The sequence below is a fragment of the Physeter macrocephalus genome, chromosome 18 (assembly GCF_002837175.3).
Source record: "Physeter macrocephalus isolate SW-GA chromosome 18, ASM283717v5, whole genome shotgun sequence".
Classification (NCBI taxonomy): Eukaryota; Metazoa; Chordata; class Mammalia; order Artiodactyla; family Physeteridae; genus Physeter; species Physeter macrocephalus.
The window spans coordinates 15801763-15825729 of record NC_041231.1 but is presented as its reverse complement, the minus strand read 5'-3'; the positions used below and the strand labels follow the sequence as shown (position 1 = coordinate 15825729).

Here is a 23967-nt window from a genome sequence, read left to right as displayed (position 1 = left end):
CAGCAGCCATGGCTCATGGGCCCAGCCGCTCCGCGGCATGTGGGATCCTCCCATACCGGGGCGCGAACCTGGTTCCCCTGCATCGGCAGGCGGACGCGCAACCACTGCGCCACCAGGGAAGCCCCTCCCTGGTTCTTGATATGACAAGTCATTATTCACTTGAAACCTGGATAATGTTTATATGTTACAAGACTCTAGCTCTTATTTAACTATTCTGTTTCCCTGGCTTTCTTTGACGCCACATTGGCAGGGGAAGGGAGGGAGCCATCTCGTTACTGCCAGGTGGAAGCAGAAGTCTGGGTTCCCCACTCAGCCTCCACTGACACCTCATGTGGGATGCTCATTACTGGAGAAGGTGAGAGTTTCAGCTCCCCAAATAGTAGCCACTTACACCATGGAGAGGGGTGGCCTCATTACTGCCAGGCAACTATGAAAGGCCTGGCACCCAACCTGGCCTTCTCTGACACCATCCTGGCAGAGGTATTATGTCACCTCAATACAGCCTCATGAGGGTGCAAGTATAGGCTCCCCACCCTGGCCTTTACAGGCGTGAGAAAACACAGTTTTTTTCTGTCATGCTTAGATGGAGTAGGGTGGTTTACTGACTACAAGTTTTCAGTATTGCTAGACTGTCCATTCCCTATTTCCCCTTTGGCTAGAGAGAGCAGGCTTTTCTTGGGACTTCTTTGGTTTACATTCCCTGGCATTTGCTGGCTTCTTCAGCTCCAAGTCTGGGATATATGAGGCAAAAAGAAAATCCATGGAACTCACCACCATGTCATTCCTAGGGTCCCAAGGTCTGCAGCTACTCTGCCTTCTTTTCGCTCTTCAGGGACTTCTTATGTTCCTTTTCTAGGTAGTGTCCAGAGTTTTAATTGTATTTAGTGGGAAGAAGAGGGAAATATATGTCTACTCTATTTTCCCAGAATCAAGTCAGACTTCCTTCACATTCATTTTTAAAGGATAGTTTTGCTAGATATAGAAGTCTTAGTTGATAGTTGTTTTTTTCCAGCCCTTTGACTGTATCATTCCACCATGTTCTGACTTGCACTGTTTCTGATGAGAAAGCAGTCATTAATCACATTATTCTTGTCCTGTATGTGATAAAGTGCTTTTCTCTTGCTGATTTCAAGATTTCCTTTTTGTCCTTCAGCACTGTGACTATGACATGTCTAGGTATATTTCTCATTTGTGTTTATCCTAGTTGAAGTTCACTGAATTTCTTGGAACTGTAGATAATTTTCATCAAGTTTTGTAAGTATTTAGATCATTTCTGCAAAAATGTTTTGTCCCTTTCTCTCTCCCCTCTCCATATGGGAGTCCTATTACACGTGTTGAAATTATGTTGAAACGTCTGATACTGTCACACAGGCCTCTGTTGACCTGTCTCCAATTTTTTTTCCTCTCTGTTCTTTGGTTTGGAAATTTTCTCTTGATTTAACTTCAAGTTCCCTAATTCTGCCATCCTACCATTTCTAATCTGCTATCAAGTTCATCTAGGGAACTCTTCATTTTGGTTATTATAATTTCAATTCTAGAAATTTCACTTGGTTCTTCTTTTATCATTTCCATTTGTCTGTTGTGATTCTGTATTTGTTGATTCACATTGTATCTTTTATCAATTCTTTGAATATATTTTCCCTTAATCCTTTAAGCATAATAGCTGCTTTTAAGTCTTTGTTAAATCCAGTATCTGTGCTTACTCAGTTTCTATTTAACTAATCTTTTTCCTTGGTATTGGTCACAGTTTCCTGTTTGCATGTTAACTGCTTTTTAGGTGAAAAGTAGACATTTAGGTTACTTATACACATACACGTATAAAATCCCCTCACTGGAATGATGTGGGGATTAAAAGAGAGAATGCATAGAAAGCACTGAGCAAATAATAAACAATGAATGTGCAGTCATTATTGTTTACTATTACACATTATTAGTTCATGGCTAACTCAGACTTCCCGAAGGTGCCCATAAACCAAGTGGCATGTAACTTCCAAAATTCGAAAACCACAGTGATAACTTGACCCATTTTTTCTAAGACCAAACCCCCCAAAAGGAGTCTAAGTTCTAATAAAATAGCTGACCTGTTACTAACACTGCAGAAGGAAGACAGACTATTGTATAGTACAATGAAATTCACACAGCTAGTCGCAGCATGCAGAGGCTGTTACCACAGCATCCGATTTAGCAAAACGTTAACATTTTTAATGGTAAAACCCAAACGAAAACATTCTGGGGGCCAGAGAAAGAGTGGAGAGAACTTCTCCCCAAGAAACTTTTAAAAGTCTGAAAATATGATTTGACTTTGCGCTACTTTCTCTTTCCCTTGCCTGGTACAACCGATACCACAAACACCTGAGGAGAAAACTGAGATTCACTATTTTCAGTTTGACAACGGCAGCTAGCCTTTATTTTAATAACGTTTGTGAGAAGACCCAGAAATCTCGTGAATACCTTAAAGTGTTTTAAATATTGTTTTCATCTGCATATTAGATACCTCTTAAGACCAACAAATGATAACAAGAGTAACTCTGAAGAAACAACGGACACCCAGTAAAGGATCAAATTGGGGAAGGTCAGACCTATTTCTCATTGAGTCTTCCTCCATTTCACTACACCCCACCCATCTGCTCAAGCCAGAATCCTGAGGCGCAATTCTCAATTCCTCCCTCTTCCTACCCCGACATCCAGCTGGTCTGATGAGCTCTACCTCCAAGGCAGATGGCTAATGGGTGGCAGCTATCATCTCCATAGTAACCACCCTGGCTCCAAACCACCACTTCTCCCCTGGACTACTACAATAGCCTCCTAAGACGTCTTGCAGCTTCCAAAATGGTACCTAGTAGCATGAGCACAATAATATTTGTAGAATGAATAAAAGACTATGCCATTGTGAAAGAAGCTAGACAAAAAAAAAAAAAAAAAAGTACACACTGTATGAGTCCATTGATCTAAAACTCTAAAAAATACAAACTAATTTACTATGACACAAAGCAGATCAGTAATTGCTCACGTATGAGAGGTAGAGAAGGCAAAATGGAGGGATTACTAACGGGCACAAGGAAATTTTGGGGTGTTGGATATGTTCACTATCTAGACTATGGTGGTTTCATGGATATGTGTGTGTATATATATTTATTTTTTGATCAGTATATATATTTTTATATATAATTATGTATATATACATATACAAACTGATCAAACTGTACACTTTAGAAATGTACAATTTATGCCAACTATATCACAATAAAGCTATTTTTAATGAAAGTAAACAAATTTTTTAAATGATGGTATTTTAAATAAAATATGAGGAGTGGGATTGGCTTCAAATAATCCAGGAGAGAAGGGGAGCAGGGATGAGTGGACGGAAATATAAATGAAACAAGATTAGCCATGAGTTGATAATTATTAAGGCCGGGTACTAAGGACATGGGGGTTTAATATACTATTCTCTCAACTTCTGCATGTTTGAAATTTTCTATAATAAAAACAATTTTTTAGTTAAACGAGAGAAAATCATAAACCAGATTAAGCTCAAAGAAGAAAAAACTTCCAGAGCCCCAAAATGCTAGGGGTCAAAGTTTCCTTAGAAGTTTATGTATAGGGGGTTTGGAGTTTAAAAGGACAGATTTCATTCTCCACTCTCTGACCCTGAGAAGCATGCATCTTCCCTTGAGAGCTAAGTCATCCTCGCACAGATTGGCTAAAAGCTGGGCTCTCTGCACACTTCACTTCTAGTCAAGCCTTCAAGCTATCTTATCACCCGGGCTCCCACAGGCATGGTTCTGGCAGCCTGAAGTTTAGGACTAAACAAAAATGGTCTTGCTGCCCGTTTGAAACACTTCATGCAGCGCCCTTGTTTAACTCACCGGGTACTATAGCAATAGGCAGCTCAGAAACACACAAACAGGAGCAGCCTTTTCAATCTTTTCCTTCAAGCCTCTGCTCATGTGTCTCCTAAAACGGATCTCTTTTCAATCACCTCAACCATTTTTAAAGAAAGGAACTCTGCCCACATTTGCTTATAGCATGCTAATACCTCTTCTCTCATTTGATACTCACAATAACCTTGGGAAGCAGGAAGTACCATGATCCCCACTTTAGGGATGAGGAATAGAGAAACTCAGAGAGACAGAAAAAATGGAGCGCCCCCGGTCACCCAGCTAGCAAGTGACAAGGCCAGGAGTCAAGGTCTCTCCCACACCTGTGACTGCCTAGCTCAAATCTCTTCCAGGCTAGCTGCGCCTCTGACCAACTCACTTTCTTTACCTGATGTCGAACATAACAAGGGATTTTAAGAGTGGGTGGCTGAAACCGGTATTTCAAGTAAAGCTTTTCCAATTATGTGTAATTTTATTCATCCCCCAGCACAAGGTCCGGCAGAAAGGACTGCAATTAGCTTTAGACCTTGCATGAGGAGAGAAAAAGGAGGGTGACACGCAGAGAAAGGTCAAAGAAAGGAAACTAGAGATCGGACTGGAAAGAAAAGCACATTAAACACACAGTCCAAGTTAACAACCCCTGCAGTATTTTCTCTGTCAAATCAGCATGTGCTGTATGGTGATTACCCTGTTAGAGAAATGAATGAAAACAGTCATTTCCTCCATGCTACTTGTTTCAGCCAATCTAGGGTAAAAAGGAAGAGAATTCGCAAAGCTGTATTAACTCGCTCTCAGCGTCCACGGTCCTCCATTTTCCAAAAAAATATGTCACTTTCATAGCCCAAGGACTATAGTAACAATTCTTGCTTTGGGGGATAATACATAAAACTGGATACTTAAAAACACTGATGCCAGTTGTAGCAGCTAATAATAGCAGCTAATATTTACTGAGCACATATTAGAGTCAGGTACTGTTTTAATGTTTTTCATCTTTAAAACGATATTTTGATGAGGGTTCTATTATTGGTAGGGCAGTTATATAATTTATTGTCCAAATAAGGATACTTTGGGGAGTGAACAGGGCCGCGATTAACAACTGTGCCAGGCATGAGCACAGGCTAGGAATGTTTGGACACCCCATCATTAGCCCCATCTTACAAATGGAGAAATAAAGAACAGAAAGGTTAAACTGCCTGTCCAATGACACACAGCTAGTAAGTGGAGCAGCCAGGAGTCAAGCCCAGGCCATATGGTTCCAGGCTCACACTCAGCCACTCGGCCATGTGCCCCTTATGAGCTGAAGTGGTATCATATTTTTTAAATAAATTATTCCACTGTTCCAGTTTGAAGAGCACAAGGCTGTCCATATTTCGCAAGCTCACTGCAAGAAAATGGCTAAAACCCATGGGAAACTGTGAGTCGAGAGTTCACATTGTTAAAAAATAAGACATTCATTAGCTTTGGGATAGAGCTGAAAAAACTCCCCCTGTTATATGTGCCTCTCCGAAAGTACTTCTCTTGGCATATGACATCTGCTTCTTTCACTTAGGAATAAATACACATTTAAAGTAGCAACACTTACCATTTAAACAGACATCCATACTTAGATTGATACTGCAGATGCCTTCAGTGGTTTCACTGGCTCAAACCCCCTTGGGTTTGGGGGTCTCAACCTCATACCATGGAAGCAACTGTTCCATTTCACAGACCTACTTTGTCAAGTCTCATCTTCCCCTGTGTGTTACTGGAATGGTTTTCAAAAACCTCCAAGGAAAAATCACACCCCAGAAATAAAGGGATAAGGAGGAAATCCAACATATTCCTTTCATTACAAAATAAACTACAGGTGCCATGAGACCTCAATGAGCCACAATGTCAGGTCGGTAGAAAGTGTCTTTATGTACACACCAGACTGCGTGTGGACATGCTTCTTAAGGCAACATAATGTTGGTCTGTTTCCCATTATCCCTTTTCTTGGGTCCCTCGTGATATCACTGTCCTTTGCACTTACAGTTCTTTCTGCCTCTTCCCTCAGACTTCACACTCCATTTAGTGTCTCTGTCAAATGACAAGCTTCCAGACAGGCTGAAAGATCATACCCTCCTCCACCTACCATCACTCTCTCTCTTCCTACCCTATATATATATCCCCCTTCTTCCTCGCTGTGGTATCAAAACACAAATATCTGGTCTTTGTCCCCAGTTCCTGGCACAGAGCTGAAACCCTTGGAAAAGATGTGTCTTTCTTTTGGCTATTCCTGAGTTGTATACTTTATAATTAACCAGCAATCATAAGTAAAGTGCTTTCCTGAGTTCTGTGAGTTGTTCTGGTAAATTATCAAACCTGAGGAAGGGGTCATGTGAACCCCCAAATTCAAAGTCTGCCAGGCAGAAGTGTGGCTAGCCTGGGTACCCCATTTGCAGCTGGCATCTGAAGTGGACGAGTCTTGAAAGACTGAGCCCTTAATCTGCAGTGTCTGGGATAACTCTAAGAGTTAGTATCAGAATTGGATTGAATTTCTGGACACCCAGCTGGTGCTGGAGAATTGGTGTGGAAAAATGACACGTATTTGGTCAGAAAAAACACACACATTTGGTGTCAGAAAAAATTAAATACACCAGCGCTTACCACTTGGTGACAAATTACAAATTGCTTTCATTCTCCTACTAGAAAGCAGACACCTTGACAGCATGGACTTTGCTCTGTTCACTGCTTTATCATTTGAGCCTTAAATAGTGGCTGGGATTGTAGATGTCAACACTATTTGAACTAGTAGATGATTACCCTGCACTTGAGCTTCTGTGTAATGATTCTTGGCCAAAGTAGAGATTCACCAAAAAAAAGAGGCGAGAAGGTTAGAAAGAAGAATAAGACAGGAGAGCCCCCTGTGATACAATGGGAAATATATATTTGGTCTTTGTACTGGTTCTCCAGAGTGATGAGTGGTTTCTGTGTGCTAATAACATGACTGGTAGCTGGAGAGCCCTAGAGAGCTTCAGGATGGGAGATGGTCAGTCAGAAAGACCCAGGCATTATTATCGAGTTGGAACTTTCAGCTCCACTCCCTGATCGCTGGGGAGGGGGAAGGGCTGGTGGTTGGAGCTAATCGCCAATGGCCAATGATTTAATCAATTATACCCATGTAATGAAACTTCCATAAAAAAAACCAAACAATGAGGTTGGAGAGCTTCAGAGATGGTGAACACATCCACATGCCAGCAGGGTGGTACACCCCAACTTCACAGGCATAGAAGCTCCTGTGCATGGGACTCTTCTGGACCCCACCCTATGTACCCCTTCATCTGGCTGTTCATTTGTATCCTTTATAATAAACCCGTGATAGTAAGTTAAGTGATCTGTGAGCTGTTCTAGAAAATTATCAAACCTGAAAGAGGGGAGCTGTGAGAACTCCCGACTTAGGAGCCAGCTCAGGCAGAAGTGTGGGTACCCAGAGCACCCAATACTTGGATTGGCATCTGAAGTGGCAGCAGACTTGTGGGACTGAGCCCTTAAACCTTGGAGTCTGTGCTGACTCCAGGTGGTTAGTGTCAGACTAAATTGAATCGAAGGACATTCCATTGGTGTCCAGAGAATTGGACTTGGCTGTTGGTATGGAAAAAAACCTATACATTTAGTGTCAGAAGTGTTGTGGCACTTTTCACAGAACTAGAATAAAATTTTTGTTTTTAATTTGTATGGAAACACAAAAACCTAAACAGCCAAAACAATCTTGAGAAAGAATGGAGCTGGAGAAATCATGCTCCCTGACATCAGACTATACTACAAAGCTACAGTAGTCAAAACAGTATGGTACTGGCACAAAAACAGACACACAGATCAATGGAACAGGATAGTGAGCCCAGAAATAAACCCAAACTTACATAGGCAATTAATCTGTGACACAGGAGGCAAGAATATACAATGGAGAAAAGACAGGCTCTTCAATAAGTGATGCTGGGAAAACTGAACAGCTACACGTACAAGAAAGAAATCAGAACACTCTCTAACACCATACACAAAAATAAACTCAAAATGGATTAAAGACCTAACTGTAAGACTGGACACTATAAAACTCTTAGAGGAAAACATAGGAAGAACACTCTGACATAAATCGCAGCAAAATCTTTTTGGATTCATCTCCTACAGTAATGGAAATAAAAACAAAAATAAACAAACGGGACCTAATTCAAGTCAAAGGCTTTTGCACAGCAAAGAAAACCATAAACAAAATGAAAAGACACCCTATAGAATGGGAGAAAAATATCTGCAAATGATGCGACTGACAAGAGATTAACCTCCAAAATATATAAAAAGCTCATACAGCTCAATATCAAAAAACAAACAACCCAATCAAAAAGTGGGCAGAAGATCTAAATAGACATTTCTCCGAAGAAGACATACAGATGGTCAAAAGGCACATGAAAAGATGTTCAACATCGCTAATTATTAGAGAAATCAAAACTACAATGAGTTATCACCTCACTTTGGTCAGAATGGCCATCATCAAAAAGCCTATAAATAATAAATGCTGGAGAGAGTGTGGAGAAAAAGGAACCCTCCTACACTGTTGATGGAAATGTAAATTGGTACAGCCACTATGGAGAACAGTATGGAGGTTCCATAAAAAACTAAAAACAGAGCTACCATATGATCCTGCAATCCCACTCCTGGGCATATATTCAGAGAAAACCATAATTCGAAAGGATTCATGCACCCCAATGTTCACTGCAGCACTATTTACAAGAGACAACACATGGAAGCAACCTAAATGTCCACTGACAGAGGAATGGATAAAGAAGATGTGATACATATATACAATGGAATATTACTCAGTCATAAAAAAGAATAAATAATGCCATTTGCAGCAATGTGGATGGACCTAGAGATTATCCTACTAAGTGAAGTAAGTCAGACAGAGAAAGACAAATATCATATGATATCACTTAAGTGTGGAAACTAAAAAAAAAAAAAAAAAAAAAAAAAAGGATACAAATGAACTTATATACAAAACAGAAATAGACCCACAGACATAGAAAACAAATTCATGGTTACCAAAGTAGAAAAGAGGAGGAGGGATAAATAAGGAGTTTGGGATCAACATACACACATTACTATATATAAAACAGAAAATCAACAAGGACCTACTTATAGCATAGGGAACTATACTCAATATTTCATAATAACCTGTAAGGGATAAGACTCTGAAAAAGAATATATATGTATAACTGAATCACTTTACTGTACACCTGAAACTAACACAATATTGTAAATCAAGTATGCTCCAATTTTAAAAAATATAAAATAAAATAAATTTTAAAAAATAAGATCCTGCTTTCAATTCTTTTGGGTATATACCCAGAAGTGGCACTGCTGGATCAGAGCTCTATTTGTAACATTCTGAAGAACCACTATGCTGTTTTTCCAAGAAGCTGCACCATTTTACTTTCCTACCAACAGTGCACAAGGGTTCCAATTTCTTCACATCCTTACCCACACTTGTTATTTTCTATTTTTTTTAATAGTAGCCATCCTAGTGGGTATGAGGTGGCCAAGGGCCTCAACTTCTACACCTTCTAGGTAGAAACTTCTAGGTAGGAAGGAAAGAGAGAAGAAAGAGCGGCAAAGTCCAGGAAAATGGTTAATACTCTGACTTATACAACGGTAGATACATATGATTTGTTTCAGAGATACAGACCATAATAATTGTGCAAATAAGCGGTAGTCTTCAACACAAGGCCATGAAATATCTAAGTGCTAAAAACCAGTCAACCTAAACACAGAAGAAGCAACTATTAAGAGAAAATAAGCAGCACATTGGATTTCTGCAACGAAGAGCTAACTTTCTTATCATCTGCTAACAGGTGTACACTGTTAAATGGAGTTTGTTGTCTAATAATGCAGATGGTTCTTTAATTTCTGAAAGCTTAATATGCTAATGTACTACACAAAAGAACATTCATGGTCTATCCAATCCTGGAGGGGTTGGTTCTAAAGTATAGAGAAATCAGTTTGTTTCATCCTAAACAAGGCAAGGTATATAGTAGCATCATCCTAAAGAAAGGTGGCTTCTGGGTCAATGAAAACCAAGCCACCAAGATCACAGGGTACCAGCTACATCTGCTGAAAGGTCTACTCCAGGTTCAGTCACTTCCATCTCTCAGAATAATGGTGTGAAACCGTTCAGTCCTGCTTGCAAAGCCAGATGTGGCTCTAAAGCATTGTGAGAAATAAGAAAAACGCAGTTTAGTCTTCCTGAGGATTTCGTTTATCACGTTCTCTTACATTCACAATCTACTGTCTTCTTCAGTGACAACTCATTAGCAAGTTATGAGAGAGTATAAGCAATTAGTTTATACCAAATAGTATTTTTAAACATTATTTTGCAAAGAATACTTGAACACTTCCATGATTTTATTTTGTACTTTGCAAAAGTAGACAAGTGCTAAGTGCCCAATTCTCTAAGTTCTGTCACTTCGTTAGAAGCAGTGTTCACTTTTTTTAGTGAGTATAAAGCAGAGACTGTCCACGGAAAGAAGTGTTATTTACAGTTGCATGTTACCAGATGTCTTATCTCTTTTCCCCATCCCTAAAAAGGTCCAGAATAAATGTCTTTCATGAATTAGATTTCAGAGTGAGGTGTCATTTCGTAGCTTGTTAGCTCATTGTATTTGAATTTTCATTACACATAAAAACAATAGCCACAATTAAGATTTATCAAGTGCTTACCACATACCAGTCACTGCACTAAACATTTTCTTTGTGGTATCTCATTGAAATCTCTCAGTAACTCTACAAGGGGTAACTACTATTTCCTCACTTATAGATGAGGAAGCTGATTGAGAATTTAAGTGACTTGCCCCAGGTTAATCAGCTGGTAAGTGGCTAAGATAGGAAACCAGGTCGGACTTCAAAACTGCCTGAGTTTAACCATCATGCTATACTTCCTCCTCACATATAGTTAAATACATAAGCACATATATATAACGAGGTGTGTTTGCTTGACTCCTCAACATCTGCAGGCTACACGAGGGCAAGCGGATCAGGTCTGTGGGATTCCCAGAACCCAGCACATAAGTCTGGTATTCAATAGATTGCCAATAAATTTTGCTGAAAGAATAAAAGTATATATTTATATAGAAATCACACATGTGGATATGTATGTACCTATACTATCAATATGTCCACATATCCACATGAAAAAAGTCCCCAGAATAACCTGATATAAAAGATGATTGAACTGTTCTATTTTTCTCTTCTCAGTAACATGTTTTATTTCCAGATCCTTAGGGAAAAGACAAATGAGTCACACTATGGCATAGGAAAAAGCATGAAAGGTGAAGCTATAGAAGTGGAAGATGACGCAACATTACTTCACAATTCATTAACAGGTTAAATGTTCAGTGCAAAAACTGACTTGCCGAATCAATACTTTTAAAGAACAATTTAGTGGAAATAAGAGATTAGGAAGGTAAAAAGGACAAGAAACTGATTTAAAATCTCAAGATATAAAAATCCATAGGCATAATTCACTGCCTCTCCCTTGCTCTGGAAGAAGCCACTGTATGACACAGCAATTCACATCTCTTAAATTAACTTTCACATTTATAACACTTTCTGAAATTACTGACTTAGTGTATGCAGTTTGTGGTAAGATACTATAAGGAAGTAAGTATCCTTTCAAGTTTTGTATTTCAAGTAACATCTGGAGTCTGGTAAATACTGTATGAGTCTCAAGATCAGAAGACCTGGGATTTAATCCTGACTCTGCAAATCAAATTCCAAATCTGGGGCAAAGTGAGAACCTCTTTCCACTCTCTGAATTATCATAAGAAATGAGACTAAAACCACATGTCTCCTTTTGCACAATCAGGAATATTTTGTGGGTATGAGAAAGACACAAGAGTCTCTGAGAAAGAGGGAGGGAGGGAGACAGAGAGGACTCTGAGTTCTTCAAGGAGAAAAAAACCAAACATAAATGTAAAGTATAAAGAACATTGACTTGGATCATCACAAAAGCACTGGGCAGCTCTGGGGTAAATTCATGCTGTGGACAAGGGTCTGAAGCATACCTCTTCTCCTTCAACCCAAACATTTTACTGTAATAATCTAGAAAGCTAGAGTGCAGAAGGGCTTGGGGCACTGTCTCCAGGTTGACAGAGACCACACTTTTTCTTCCCAAACAGTGTGCAATGATTCCACCTCTGGTTTAGGAGTGCTGTGGTCAAGGTGTTTACGACTATAGACTGTCATATGTGAAAAATGGTAAAGAAGAGAATTATTCAGTGTGCCAGAATATACACATACACTAACCTTTGTTGACTGTCAAGCATGATGAGACAGAGGCCTCAGCCGAAAATGTTAAGCATAAATTAGGGGCTGAGATACTGGGGGAGTGTTGAGGGAGTCACTGCAACACCAAGAAAAACAATCTGTCCAGGAAGGCCTAGAGTAGGAAGGAGATGGGAAGGGAGGCCCACGGAGGCAGAAGCCAGGATCCCAAGCCTGATGCAGAGGCTCTGGCTCTGGATACAGCGCCTGCACTTCCGGCTGTCAATTCATCTGCAAACCACACCAGGAAAGGAGAGAAAAACTTTGTGCAACAGACCCATAATGGAGGCCTCTTCCACCTAGAATTTGGCAAGTACTTGCCTCTGTCCAGAAATGCTGCTCAGACTTGGCCTGTCAGCTGTGGACCCAAATAAATAAGGGACCCAAGTGACAAAGACTCTGCAGGTCCCCACCCTCCTTTTCCCGTGGCCCCTTCCAGGTAAACAGAGGTGCAGAGAAGGAATAAACAACCTCTGAAAGGAAGCCAAAAGCCTGGGCTTCAGTTCTGATTTCCTAAGCGTCAGTGGGGCAAAGTCTTCCTAGTATCATGGAAGAAAGGAACCGTAATTAGGGATTATGAAACTCAAACTCTCTGTAGGCAAGGATGGTGTGACATTTATGTCTGCCCCTAGGACAAAGCAAGTGCTCAATAAATGCTTATTAAATAAATGGGGGCTTCCCTGGTGGCGCAGTGGTTGCGCGTCCGCCTGCCGATGCAGGGGAACCGGGTTCGCGCCCCGGTCTGGGAGGATCCCACGTGCCGCGGAGCGGCTGGGCCCGTGAGCCATGGCCGCCGAGCCTGCGCGTCCGGAGCCTGTGCCCCGCAACGGGAGAGGCCACGGCAGAGGGAGGCCCGCATACCACAAAAAAATAAATAAATAAATAAATAAATAAATAAATGGAAGAAAAGAACATAATCTGGTATAATAAACAAGAGGATGTGCTGAAGGGGAAAGGATTTTCAAAATGGAAATGTTCCAACTGTGGGGTGTTTGGAAAGTAATTAGCTCTCATTTACTTACCGTGCTTACTGTGCAGGTACAGTGCCATGTGCTTGAATCTCTTGTGAATTCTCAGAACAACCCAATGTCCTTAAATTTTATCGTTACTCCCACTTTATAGATGAGGAAACAAAATCAAAAGATGTCACCCCCTTCTCCCAAGGCCACCATGCCATCAGTGGCAAAACTAGGATGTAGAACGAGGTGTGAATCATTTTAAAACCTGTCCTCTTAACCATGTTCCTACCAGCTTCTTCATCCAGCACTGCCTGTTTTCCACGCCAGCACAAGACTCCAGGGCTGCTGTCCAGATTTACTGTACCCTAGGAATGGCTTGCTACATCCCCAGCAAAATTTACAGGTGAAGCAGTAAGCCAGACAAGGGCAAGATGACTCACCTAAGGCCCCTTGACATTTTAAAGCTAAATCTCAGATGGAAACCCAGGCTGCTGACCTCTGCTTCCATCACGAGGCCATGGTTCTGTTATTCAGTGCAGCAGGAAGAACCTGACTGAGGACAGCAAATAACCACATTAGCAAACTCTTTGCGCTTTGCCTGTAACGTTTTTGTTATAACCCCAACCCATTATATGCCGACCTTCTGTCATCCCAATCTTAGAGCATATGGCTCCCCCCCCAGGAGGGCTCTACACTGTGAAAAAGAGAGCTCATAAAAGCCCTTCTACTGAGCATGCCAAACTAGGAAAGCAATTCACAAGTCACTCTCCAAAGGCCCTAGCTGGTTAGCTAACAGAAATTCTTGAAACAGCTCGACTGTGCCCATAAGGAGAAGAAAAATACACTGTGGCAAAACTAAAAGAAAGACACACACACACACACACACACACACACACACACAACCTGCTCACTGCTTTTACTTTTACTTTCACCGTGAGTATGGAAAAGGCAAGGCGCTTCAGGACTGAAGGGCAAGCAGAGGGCAGCTGTGGCTTCAGGGCTTTACTTCAAGAAACTGAAAGCAGCAGGGAAATAAAAGAATGAAAACCCTTTCTCTGCTTACCATGAATTCCTCACAAGGCCATGCCATGTCCTTCCTGTGTCTGGATGCCAAGGACCTGGCACACAACTGCTGCCGTCCTTTCTAAGAGCACCTCCTCAGAGAAGGCTTCACGGCTCCAACCAGCAGAGAAAAGAGCTCAGGGAGGCCGTACCTCAACCACATCAGCAGCAAATCTCACCACAGCACGTCGTGATGTACCTGATCACTACCCACCCTCTCCCTGGACTACGCGCTCCCTAACAGCCGGCCCGTCTCATGCACCTTTGCATCCCCGAGAGCCGATTCGGCCCCATAACACAGTATAAGTCCTCAGGAAATGCGGCCTGACCCCGGGGCTGACCTCTGCCCTGAGCCTCGTCCCATTCACGTGGTGTCACTGACAAAACCACAGCCAAATTGGTTGATTATAAGAAGCTGGAAGGGAAAACCACTACCATAAATGACAGAGCGGATAGTCACAATGAGGTCTGTAAGCAGTCTCTGAAGGTTGAAACCCATTAAAAAAAAATGGAATTTGATGGACAGAAGAGATAGGCTCCTCATTACATTTCAAAACACAGCTACATGGGGCTGCCCTGGTGGCGCAGTGGTTAAGAATCCGCCTGCCGATGCAGAGGACACGGGTTCGAGCCCTGGTCCGGGAAGATCCCACATGCCGCGCAGCAACTAAGCCCGTGCGCCACAGCTACTGAGCCTGCACTCTAGAGCCCACAAGCCACAACTACTGAGCCCATGTGCCACAACTACTGAAGCCCACGTGCCTAGAGCCCGTGCTCCTCAACAAGAGAAGCCACCGCAGTGAGAAGCCCGCGCACTGCAATGAAGAGTAGCCCCCGCTCTCCACAACTAGAGAAAGCCCGTATGCAGCAAGGAAGACCCAATGCAGCCAAAAAAAAAAAATGAATAAATAAAATAATTTTTTTTAAAAAACAGCTATATAACATAAAGAGAAGATTCAAAAAAGTTTAAAAACTACTTAAAAAAATAAATGCATAAAACATAGCTGCATAACAACAATATTTAGGGAGACCTAGCCTAAAATCAATATATTGGGGGAAGAAAGGGAAGTTTTATTTGGCTACTACAAGCTGCTCCTCTTGTTGCTGCTACTACTACACATAGTAGCAAGAGCACCCACAGCAGGAGGAGGAGAGAACCGGCGACGCTGAAAACAGAAGCTGCCGTGTATTGTATGCTTGCTGTTTGCCAAACATTGTGCTAAGTGGCTACAAACACTCTCTCAGTTCCTCACAACAACTCTATGAAGTAGGAGTCTACATCCCCCTTTACGAAAGAAGCAAACCTGAGCCCCAGAGTAGTTAAGTGACTTGCCCAGAGTCACACACCTGGTAAACCCCAGTGACAGTAATAAAATCCAAACCTGGCTCTACTGAATTCCACTGGCTCAACCTTTAACTCCCACCACAATCTGAGACCTGATGACACGCAAGGAGGAAAAAGGACAGCCCCGCTATTATTTGCATCTACCAGGGAACATCCAGAATGCTGTGTACATTTGCAGATGCCCATTTAGAAAATGGGACTTTTTTAACCACTCATATTATTCAGAGGAACGTAACCTGGGTTGCCCTGGATTGGAAACCAAGTTATTCAAGGTGCAGCTGAAGGAATGGGGATGTTTATCTAGAAAGAGAAAGATGAGGGGGCACAGGCTATGACTCTCTTCAGGTATCTGAAAAGCTTTCAGATACCTGTCTGCACAAGACAGAAGCTGTGTTCTGTATTCCACCAACTGCAGGAGGACCAGTGAGTTGAAACTCCGGGGATGGAATGTTTGGGTGCCCATGGGAGAACATCAAACAGTGAGAACACCTGATAACACAACTAGATGCCCCAGACCTTAGGGCATTCTTGGCCCCAGGAAGTTTGAAGCTCGAGGATGCAGGACCATAGCTGTCATGGGTACCAAAGAAAGGGTTCCTGCAGGGGTAGAAGCTAGAAGTTTTCACTTCCCTCCAAGATCCACCGATCCTCCAAACTAAGAGAGGAGGCCACAATACATTTGGGTGTCCCGCTCTATTTGATCAGGAAGAGTCCAGAGATGTAACATGAGATTGTGACGGTAATACTATTGTGAATAGCATTTTTACCACCTTCCAAATAGCAACTGGAATTAGCATTCACCCTTTTCAAGCAAGAAGCATGTGTTTGGATAATGTGTTTGAAAATGTGTTTACAGGATCTAAATATCTGAGCCATATACATTCAAGCTATTCCTTCTATTTTTCAACAGGTTTTTTTTTGTTATTGTTGTTGAATGATCGACCTTGCTCCAGAACCATGAAGAGCAGTGGCAATGGATAAACATTAGCTTTTCCTCCAGAATGATTTTCATCTTCCACTAGGGAGAAGAAGATAAAATTCTTTTCATAAGCACGGCCTCTAGAGACTGATGATTTTTGATTGCCCTGCTTTCCCTTTGGGATTTATTAAATATCATTTACAACCACAGTAATTTATTATCAAGTTTAAATCAACTTCCTTAACACTTTCATGCCTTTTTCATTTTGAATGCCAGGTCACTTCTACATCAAACGGATTTATTCTAAACTGTCCTCATAGAAAATAGGTGAATGAAGGCCTTACGGCAGATAAAAATCCTCAGTGAACTCCTTCTCCTAGCACATCCTGGGTACATGCCTGCTCCACTGATCAGGCTGCCGATGGGGCAGTCGACAGGTGGGGCAATGTCAACAAAAGATGATGTGATATTTACTGTTTCTTGCCCAGCTGAGACAAGGACAGGCTCACGCCATAGGCAGAGGAGGACTAGGAGACAGGCTGAGCAGGGGTCTAACGTTATTTTTTTAAGTTTATTTATTTATTTTTATTTTTTTGACTGCATTGGGTCTTTGTTGCTGTGCACGGGCTTTTCCCTAGCTGAGGAGAGCAGGGGCTACTCTTCGTTGCAGTGTGCGGGCTTCTCATTGGGTGGCTTCTCTTGCTGCAGACCACGGGCTCTAGGCACGCGGGCTTCAGTAGTTGTGACACTCAGGCTCAGTAGTTGTGGCTCGCGGGCTCTAGAGCGCGGGCTCAGTAATTGTGGCCCACGGGCTTAGTTGCTCCGCGGCATGTGGGATCTTCCCGGACCAGGGCTCAAACCCGTGTCCCCTGCATCGGCAGGTGGATTCTTAACCACTGCACCACCAGGGAAGCCCCAGGGGTCTAACATTTCTGATGTACAAAATTCATTGATCCATGTAGTGGTGGGAGGCCAGAGGAGGGGTTATTGGGAAGAGAAACAACCAAATGTGGAGTTTAGAGCAGGGGTCCCCAACCCCTGGGGCGCAGACCGATACCGGTCCGCGGCCTGTTAGGAACCGGGCCGCACAGCAGGAGGTGAGTGGCAGGCAAGCGAGCGAAGCTTCATCTGTGGCTCCCCATCGCTCACGTCACCGCCTGAACCATCCCCCACCCCGTCTGTGGAAAAACTGTCTTCCACAAAACCGGTCCCTGGTGCCAAAAAGGACGGGAACCGCTGGTTTAGAGGATGGGCAAACGCAAGTCCAAGCCCCAAGTCCAGTCACCCAATGGCAAAAGCAGGACTGGCCATTAGGCACCTGCCAGCACCTCAGGCCAGAGGGTTGGCATGTGCCCTGTGAGATGGGCAAGGGCTCAGACGTGTGTCCTTCAAAATGAGCAGAGTGCAAACTGCAAACCACGGCTGGCACACGGGGAGGGCTTACAGCCTCCTGCTCAATTCCACAGCACAACAAGGCACACTTGCAACACGGAACACACTTCCCAAAATGTCTAGAGCTATACGATCTAACGGAACAATCAAACTCCACGTTGACAAAAACAAAACAAACAGAATCTCTGGCTAATAGAATTTGGCAAGCAGCAGGATTCATTCAAAGGAGGAATACTTTTCAGAAAACTTTATTCCCATTGGACTTTAATGGGCCATGAAGTTAGATTTTCATTGTAAGGATGACTATGTGATACGCTAACAAAAGATAAGGATAGGAGGAATATTAGGCATTCATTATTTATAAACATCATCTTCTCCCCCTCTGCTTCCAACATTCCTCATTAATTCTGCTGAACAGAAGCATACAATATCCCAATTAGGTACCCCAAAGTAATTTAAACAAAAAGAGTAAACCACCACCACAATAGTACTTTTGGGGTATAAAGTATTTTTACATACAACATTATCAAATCTAACTTCCCAACAATTTCATGAGATAGGTATAGTTATTCCCAATTTGTAGATAAGGAAACTTAAGCTATATTATAAGTTTAGAGAGATTCCTTTACTATTAAGTGGCAGAGCTATAATCCAAATTACTTTGACTAATTCTAAGACTACAATTCTTTCCCTTAGAAAAAAAAAAAGCTGCCTGAATGAAACTGTGTACCTCTAAGAGTGGGAAAGATATTATAGATCACTCCATCCTTTCACATCATCAGCGAACAAGTCAGCATGATACCAGGGTAGTGCGAGTGAGGGTGCAGGGGTGGGAAATCAGGATGCTATATAAGCTCTACATAGTCTTTTACTGAAAGCACCACACACTGCCACAGATTAATAAGGGTCTCCGGGTTAGGTAACTGAAAAGGAAAAAAAACACAAATCATCTTTTATTATTATAATTATTGGGTGAAAAAAAGCAGTAGTATCAACAGCCACACTCTGGATTGTGTCTGTGTGGGAAGAGGTGATGCCACCCTAAGCAGTTCCAGAAAACACATACACGCATGCATGCACACTCCCAAGAACCTTCTACCAGGTAAGACCAAACTGACCCTCACTCCATATGGCCAAATAGCTCAGCCTCTCCTAGGATTGTGTGTACAAAGCACACAAGGTGTTCCCACCACCTGCTTTTGCCATAAACGACTACCCAATAAAATAAACACTAATGATTAACTTTTGCTCCCTGGAAGTCACTGAACAAGAAAAAGATAATCCCCGAATAGCCTCTGCATACAGGGCACTGACTTTTCCTAAGCTCTCCAAAGAAGATTTAAAATGATTTGCCATTATGATTTAGTCTTGGAACTAAAATATACACATGACACTGAAGAGGTCAGTTCCTGGGTTGAAATGTTTACTAATCACATGGGTATTTTGGTCCAAAGCTTTTCCTGAAAATATCTGTTTTTAACTAGTCTTTGCTTTTGAAACACCTAGAGTATGAACAGTAACCAAACTCTCTTGATCCTAGGTATCTGGAATTGGCTTTATCATAGGACCAGTTATTATGTACCAGGTTCTTTGCTAGGCACTGGAGATACACAGGCCATCAGGGAAGAAAGGCAAATAAATTAATACCTCAAAGAAGGGCCTTCCCTGGTGGCGCAGTGGTTAAGAATCCGCCTGACAACGCAGGCGACACAGGCTCGAACCCTGGTCCGGGAAGATCCCACATGCTGCGGGGCAACTAAGCCCGTGTGACACAACTACTGAGCCTGCGCTCTAGAGCCCGCGAGCCATAACTACTCAGCCTGTGTGCCACAACTACTGAAGCCCACACACCTAGTGCCCGTGGTCCGCAACAAGAGAAGCCACCGCAATGAGAAGCCCGCGCACCGCAACGAAGAGTAGCCCCTGCTCCCCGCAACTAGAGAAAGCCCACGCGCAACAACAAAGACCCAACGCAGCCAAAAATTAATTAAAAAAAAAAAAGACCACAAAGACAATTGGGAGTTTAAACAGATCAGATGAGAACTATAAGAGCTGTGAGGAATTGCAGGGCTCAAACCCCAGAGAGAAGGGAAGCCCAGAGAGGCGAGCCCATTTTCCCAGAGGACTATTGATTCCAATGGCAGCAGCTATAATGCTGAGAAGCTGAACAGAACTTTGCATAGACTTAATAGGCCAAGGAAAAAAACCTGGAGCTCGGCGCCCTACAAGGAAGAAAAGTCATGGAAAACCCCTAGACTGTTCATTGGCACCCTGAAGAACTATACCCAAGTAGCCCTCACAGGGACTGAAGCTCAGCTTCAAATCATCTCAATTCCTGACTGGAATAAGCTAATATGAAATAGAAGCTTCCAGAAGCAAAGGTAAGTCCACTCAAGAGAATGATCCCACTATCCAGATCTCAAATAATCAGCACAGTTTTTCTTAAACAATGTCTGGTACTCAATCAAAAATAGCAAGGCATGTGAGAAAACAAGATGTGACCAAAATTCAAGAACAACAGACAACAGAAGCAGATCAACAGAGTGGCCAGATATGACAGTTGTCAGAGACAGACTTTAATATATGATGACTAAACGCAAACTAGTATATCTCGAATGGATAAACAAGGTCCTACTGTAGAGCACAGGGAACTATATTCAATATCCTGTGATAAACCATAATGGAAACGAATATGAAAAAGAATGTGTACATTTATGTGTAACTGAATCACTTTTCTGTACAGCAGAAATTAACACAACACTGTAAATCAACTGTACTTCAACAAATTTTAATATATATATACATATACGATGACTAAAAAACCACAGTGACATAGCACTGTACACTGACCAGAATAGCTTAAATTAAAAATACTGACAAATATCAAGTGTTGACTAGTTTTTGTTCTTGTTCTTTGGCTAAAAGAAATATAGTAAATACAATATACTGTCAATATACGTTAAATCAAAATGGTCGATATCATAGGTATCTGTTATGCTATTTTCTGTACTTGTCTGAATTTTTGTAACATTTCATAATTAAATGTTGAAAGAAGAAGAAAAAGCTGTGGCCATTGAGAGATCAGCAAGGGCTAAATTATTTTAGCCTTCAGAAGTCATGGTCAAGAGTTTGTACTTTATTTTAAACAAAGGAGTGACAGCATTAAGCGTGTCCTCTATAAAGATCATTACAGCTGCAGTACAGCAGAAAGAATGAAGGCAGGGAGCCCAGCTGGGAAGCTGATGTAGTAATGCAGATAAGAGACAGGCAGTGGCTCTACAAATGAAGGAGAGCTGTGAAGATCTGAATGAAAGAGTCAGTTTGCAAGGGAGTTGGGATTTAGTTCTCAAAACTGTTGAATTTTATCCCAGTCAAATAAGGAAGCAAATGAGGCCTCTGTGACAGAGAGAAACCTACAAGGAGAATGATTTATAGACCAAAGACAACATCTGAGATAGAGCCTGGGACTGGGGAAAACAAGAAAAATATGGATTTTTCTGTAAATCCTTAGAAGAAACACAAGCAATTATAACACTGAAACTAATAAGCACTCAGCTCAACAACAGATGGTCAGAGAGATACATTCACAACTTGCCAGCATTTTGAAGCCTCGTGCACCCCCTTCCAAACATGCAGATGCTTTAATCTGAGGGGGAAAAAAATTCTATTTCTGATTCTGACAGCAAACGCCAAGTCACATCTTGCCAGTAGAGAATGGCGTCTCCCGACCACAAACGCACTGAGAACTTCACAACCTTGTTCTCATTTTGGAGAGATGGGTTGTCTTCGACCACTACTTCCACCAGCCCTGCCAGAAAGTACAAGGAAAACAAGGAGGAAATGACAGTTTCCGAAAAATTCAGCTCCTTCATCTGCCCACAAGAAAGTAGATTTCTGTCTCTAGATTATTCATGAGCAATCCATGTGTTACTCTGTGAAGAAAAATCAAGCATATCAAACAAATGTATCCCCGTATTCTGAAAAATGGCCCGAGGCACAGAGCCTGACAATTTCTTCAATTACTCTGAGCTGTTCAACACTCCACTGAGAAGAGATCGAAGAATTAATTTTCTTTATCACTACATTTTGTGCCTTTTCAAGAGGTTAAGGTTTAAAACTAAACATATTAAGTTCCCAGTCTAGCTAGTTTTGGTATAAATATACATTCTTGGATCTGACTTATGAATGTCTAGTTTGCTAGAGATAGGATTTTTAAATGGTATTTTCCCCCCAATCTGTTTACACAAGAAATAATCAGACATGTTCTTTTTAAAGGAAGTACTTCCCACCCACATGCCCAGTTTTTTGTAGCATCTCAGTTTTTGTATATTCTGCTGGGAAAGCTTGGTTTCAGAGGCACAGTAGTCCACTAACTGCAATCAACATTCCTCCCATGCCAGAAAAGGTAAAACTTAAACATGGTTGTCTAAACTCCCAAGGTTTATGATGCACTAAACTGACATACTGTGGAGTTCAGCAAATAATCATGAAATGACTCATCTTCCTGATTCAACATTCACCCAGAAAGCATCCTTTCTCATTCTCTCCAAACAACGCTCTTCAATCAAAATTTCAACCAGTGAAAACTCACGCAATTAGCTGGATGATAAATACCATCTACCAGATCTCACTAGTTATTAATAAACATTAATGAATCTTGCCTACTTATTTATATATCTCACTTTGATCACATTTATGAGGCTGAAATAATTTCTAAACTTATAGACAGATTCCCTCAAATCATTATCACCATTGCAATCCAGCAGCATATAAAATGTCCACAGACATGTCTACACAATGCTTTAAGGTTGAAATAAGAGACAAGTGCTTAATATCCCTTTGGGGAAATTCCAAGATTAATGTCAATAGAAAATAAATACCCGAAACACATGAAATTACTGCCACAGACTGCCCAGGGTATGGATGTAACCTTTTCACAATACATACTCTGAGACTGATACTCACTGGGTTAATAATCATTTCTTCAACAGAATGGTGAATGGTCCACCAGTCTGAAGTCCACTCCCAGGCATTCCCTACTATATTGTATAAGCCGTAACCATTGGGAGGAAAGGCGTCAACCTAAAAATTAAGAAAAGGGGGAAATGTTGTCAAAATACTCATCTTGTCTAGAAAACCTCTTTGGTACAAAAATGTACAAAGAACTCTTACTTTACAGTATGAATATTAATTCTCATTCCAACAGTGAAAATACAATCTGGCCAATGTAGAAACAAAGAAAGATATTTTTCAGCTTTGAGCTCTCAAAGGGAGTTTAGAAACCTAAGAAGAGTTTACATTACATGGTAGGAAAGTCAATGAAATTATTCCTAATAGAGAGACTAGTACTGGTCATAAGTCAAATCTGTATCTGACTGGGGAGTGAGGGGTAAATGATCTTTAGACCTTCAAAAGCATAACAGAAACACCATATTAGACCCGGTATCAGTCTTGTCATCAGAGCTGAGCTCTGCTGGCCATGACGTCTTTTTAGCACTGAGAGACCCCAAGCCAATTCTTTCCTCTCCACCAGCCCCCTCCAACTCACCAGCTTATCTTTACGCCTCAGTCATTATCATCGCAACACTGAGGGGACTTGTTTTTATAAAGAAAATGTGAATTCATTACCAAGCGTATCCGTAATACATAGAGGTTTTGCAATCTCTGGCACGTGGAAGTATGAGGTAAGCTGCACAGGCTCTTCAGCAAGTAGTTTGATCACATTTCAAAGGCAGACCAGACAGGCTGCCACATAATACTGTCACAGACATGGTACCAAAGTGCAACACTTGTGTAAGAAAGAGGGTGGGGAGGAGGAGAGAAAAATCTTTGACTGAATAGTAAATATGTACAGAACAGTTTTGCTATTTTAGGGACTCAAAATTTTTCCTAACATATTGTAATAGAAATTCTCATACATGAAGAAAACTTTTGGGCTTCCCTGGTGGCGCAGTGGTTGCGCGTCCGCCTGCCGATGCAGGGGAACCGGGTTCGCACCCCGGTATGGGAGGATCCCACATGCCGCGGAGCGGCTGGGCCCGTGAGCCATGGCCGCTGAGCCTGCACGTCCGGAGCCTGTGCTCT

At 41.8% G+C, this 23967-nt stretch overlaps 1 protein-coding gene across 12 annotated transcripts in view; it reads right to left on the bottom strand.

Annotated features, from left to right (window-relative positions):
* Window positions 1–23967, bottom strand: part of SUMF1 (sulfatase modifying factor 1) — a 129812-nt gene that overhangs the window by 37349 nt on the left and 68496 nt on the right. For 10 of the 12 annotated variants that reach the window (XR_008615739.1, XR_003676885.2, XR_008615741.1 and 7 more), the window contains exon 7: window positions 22849–22965. The exons of the other annotated variants lie outside the window; for them this stretch is intronic. Coding sequence is in view for 7 of the 10 variants with exons in the window: in XM_024123905.2 (XP_023979673.1) it covers window positions 22849–22965 (117 nt within the window). In the remaining 3 variants the exon portion in view is untranslated. The remainder of the gene's footprint in view (window positions 1–22848; window positions 22966–23967) is intronic. 12 annotated transcript variants of the gene reach the window in all.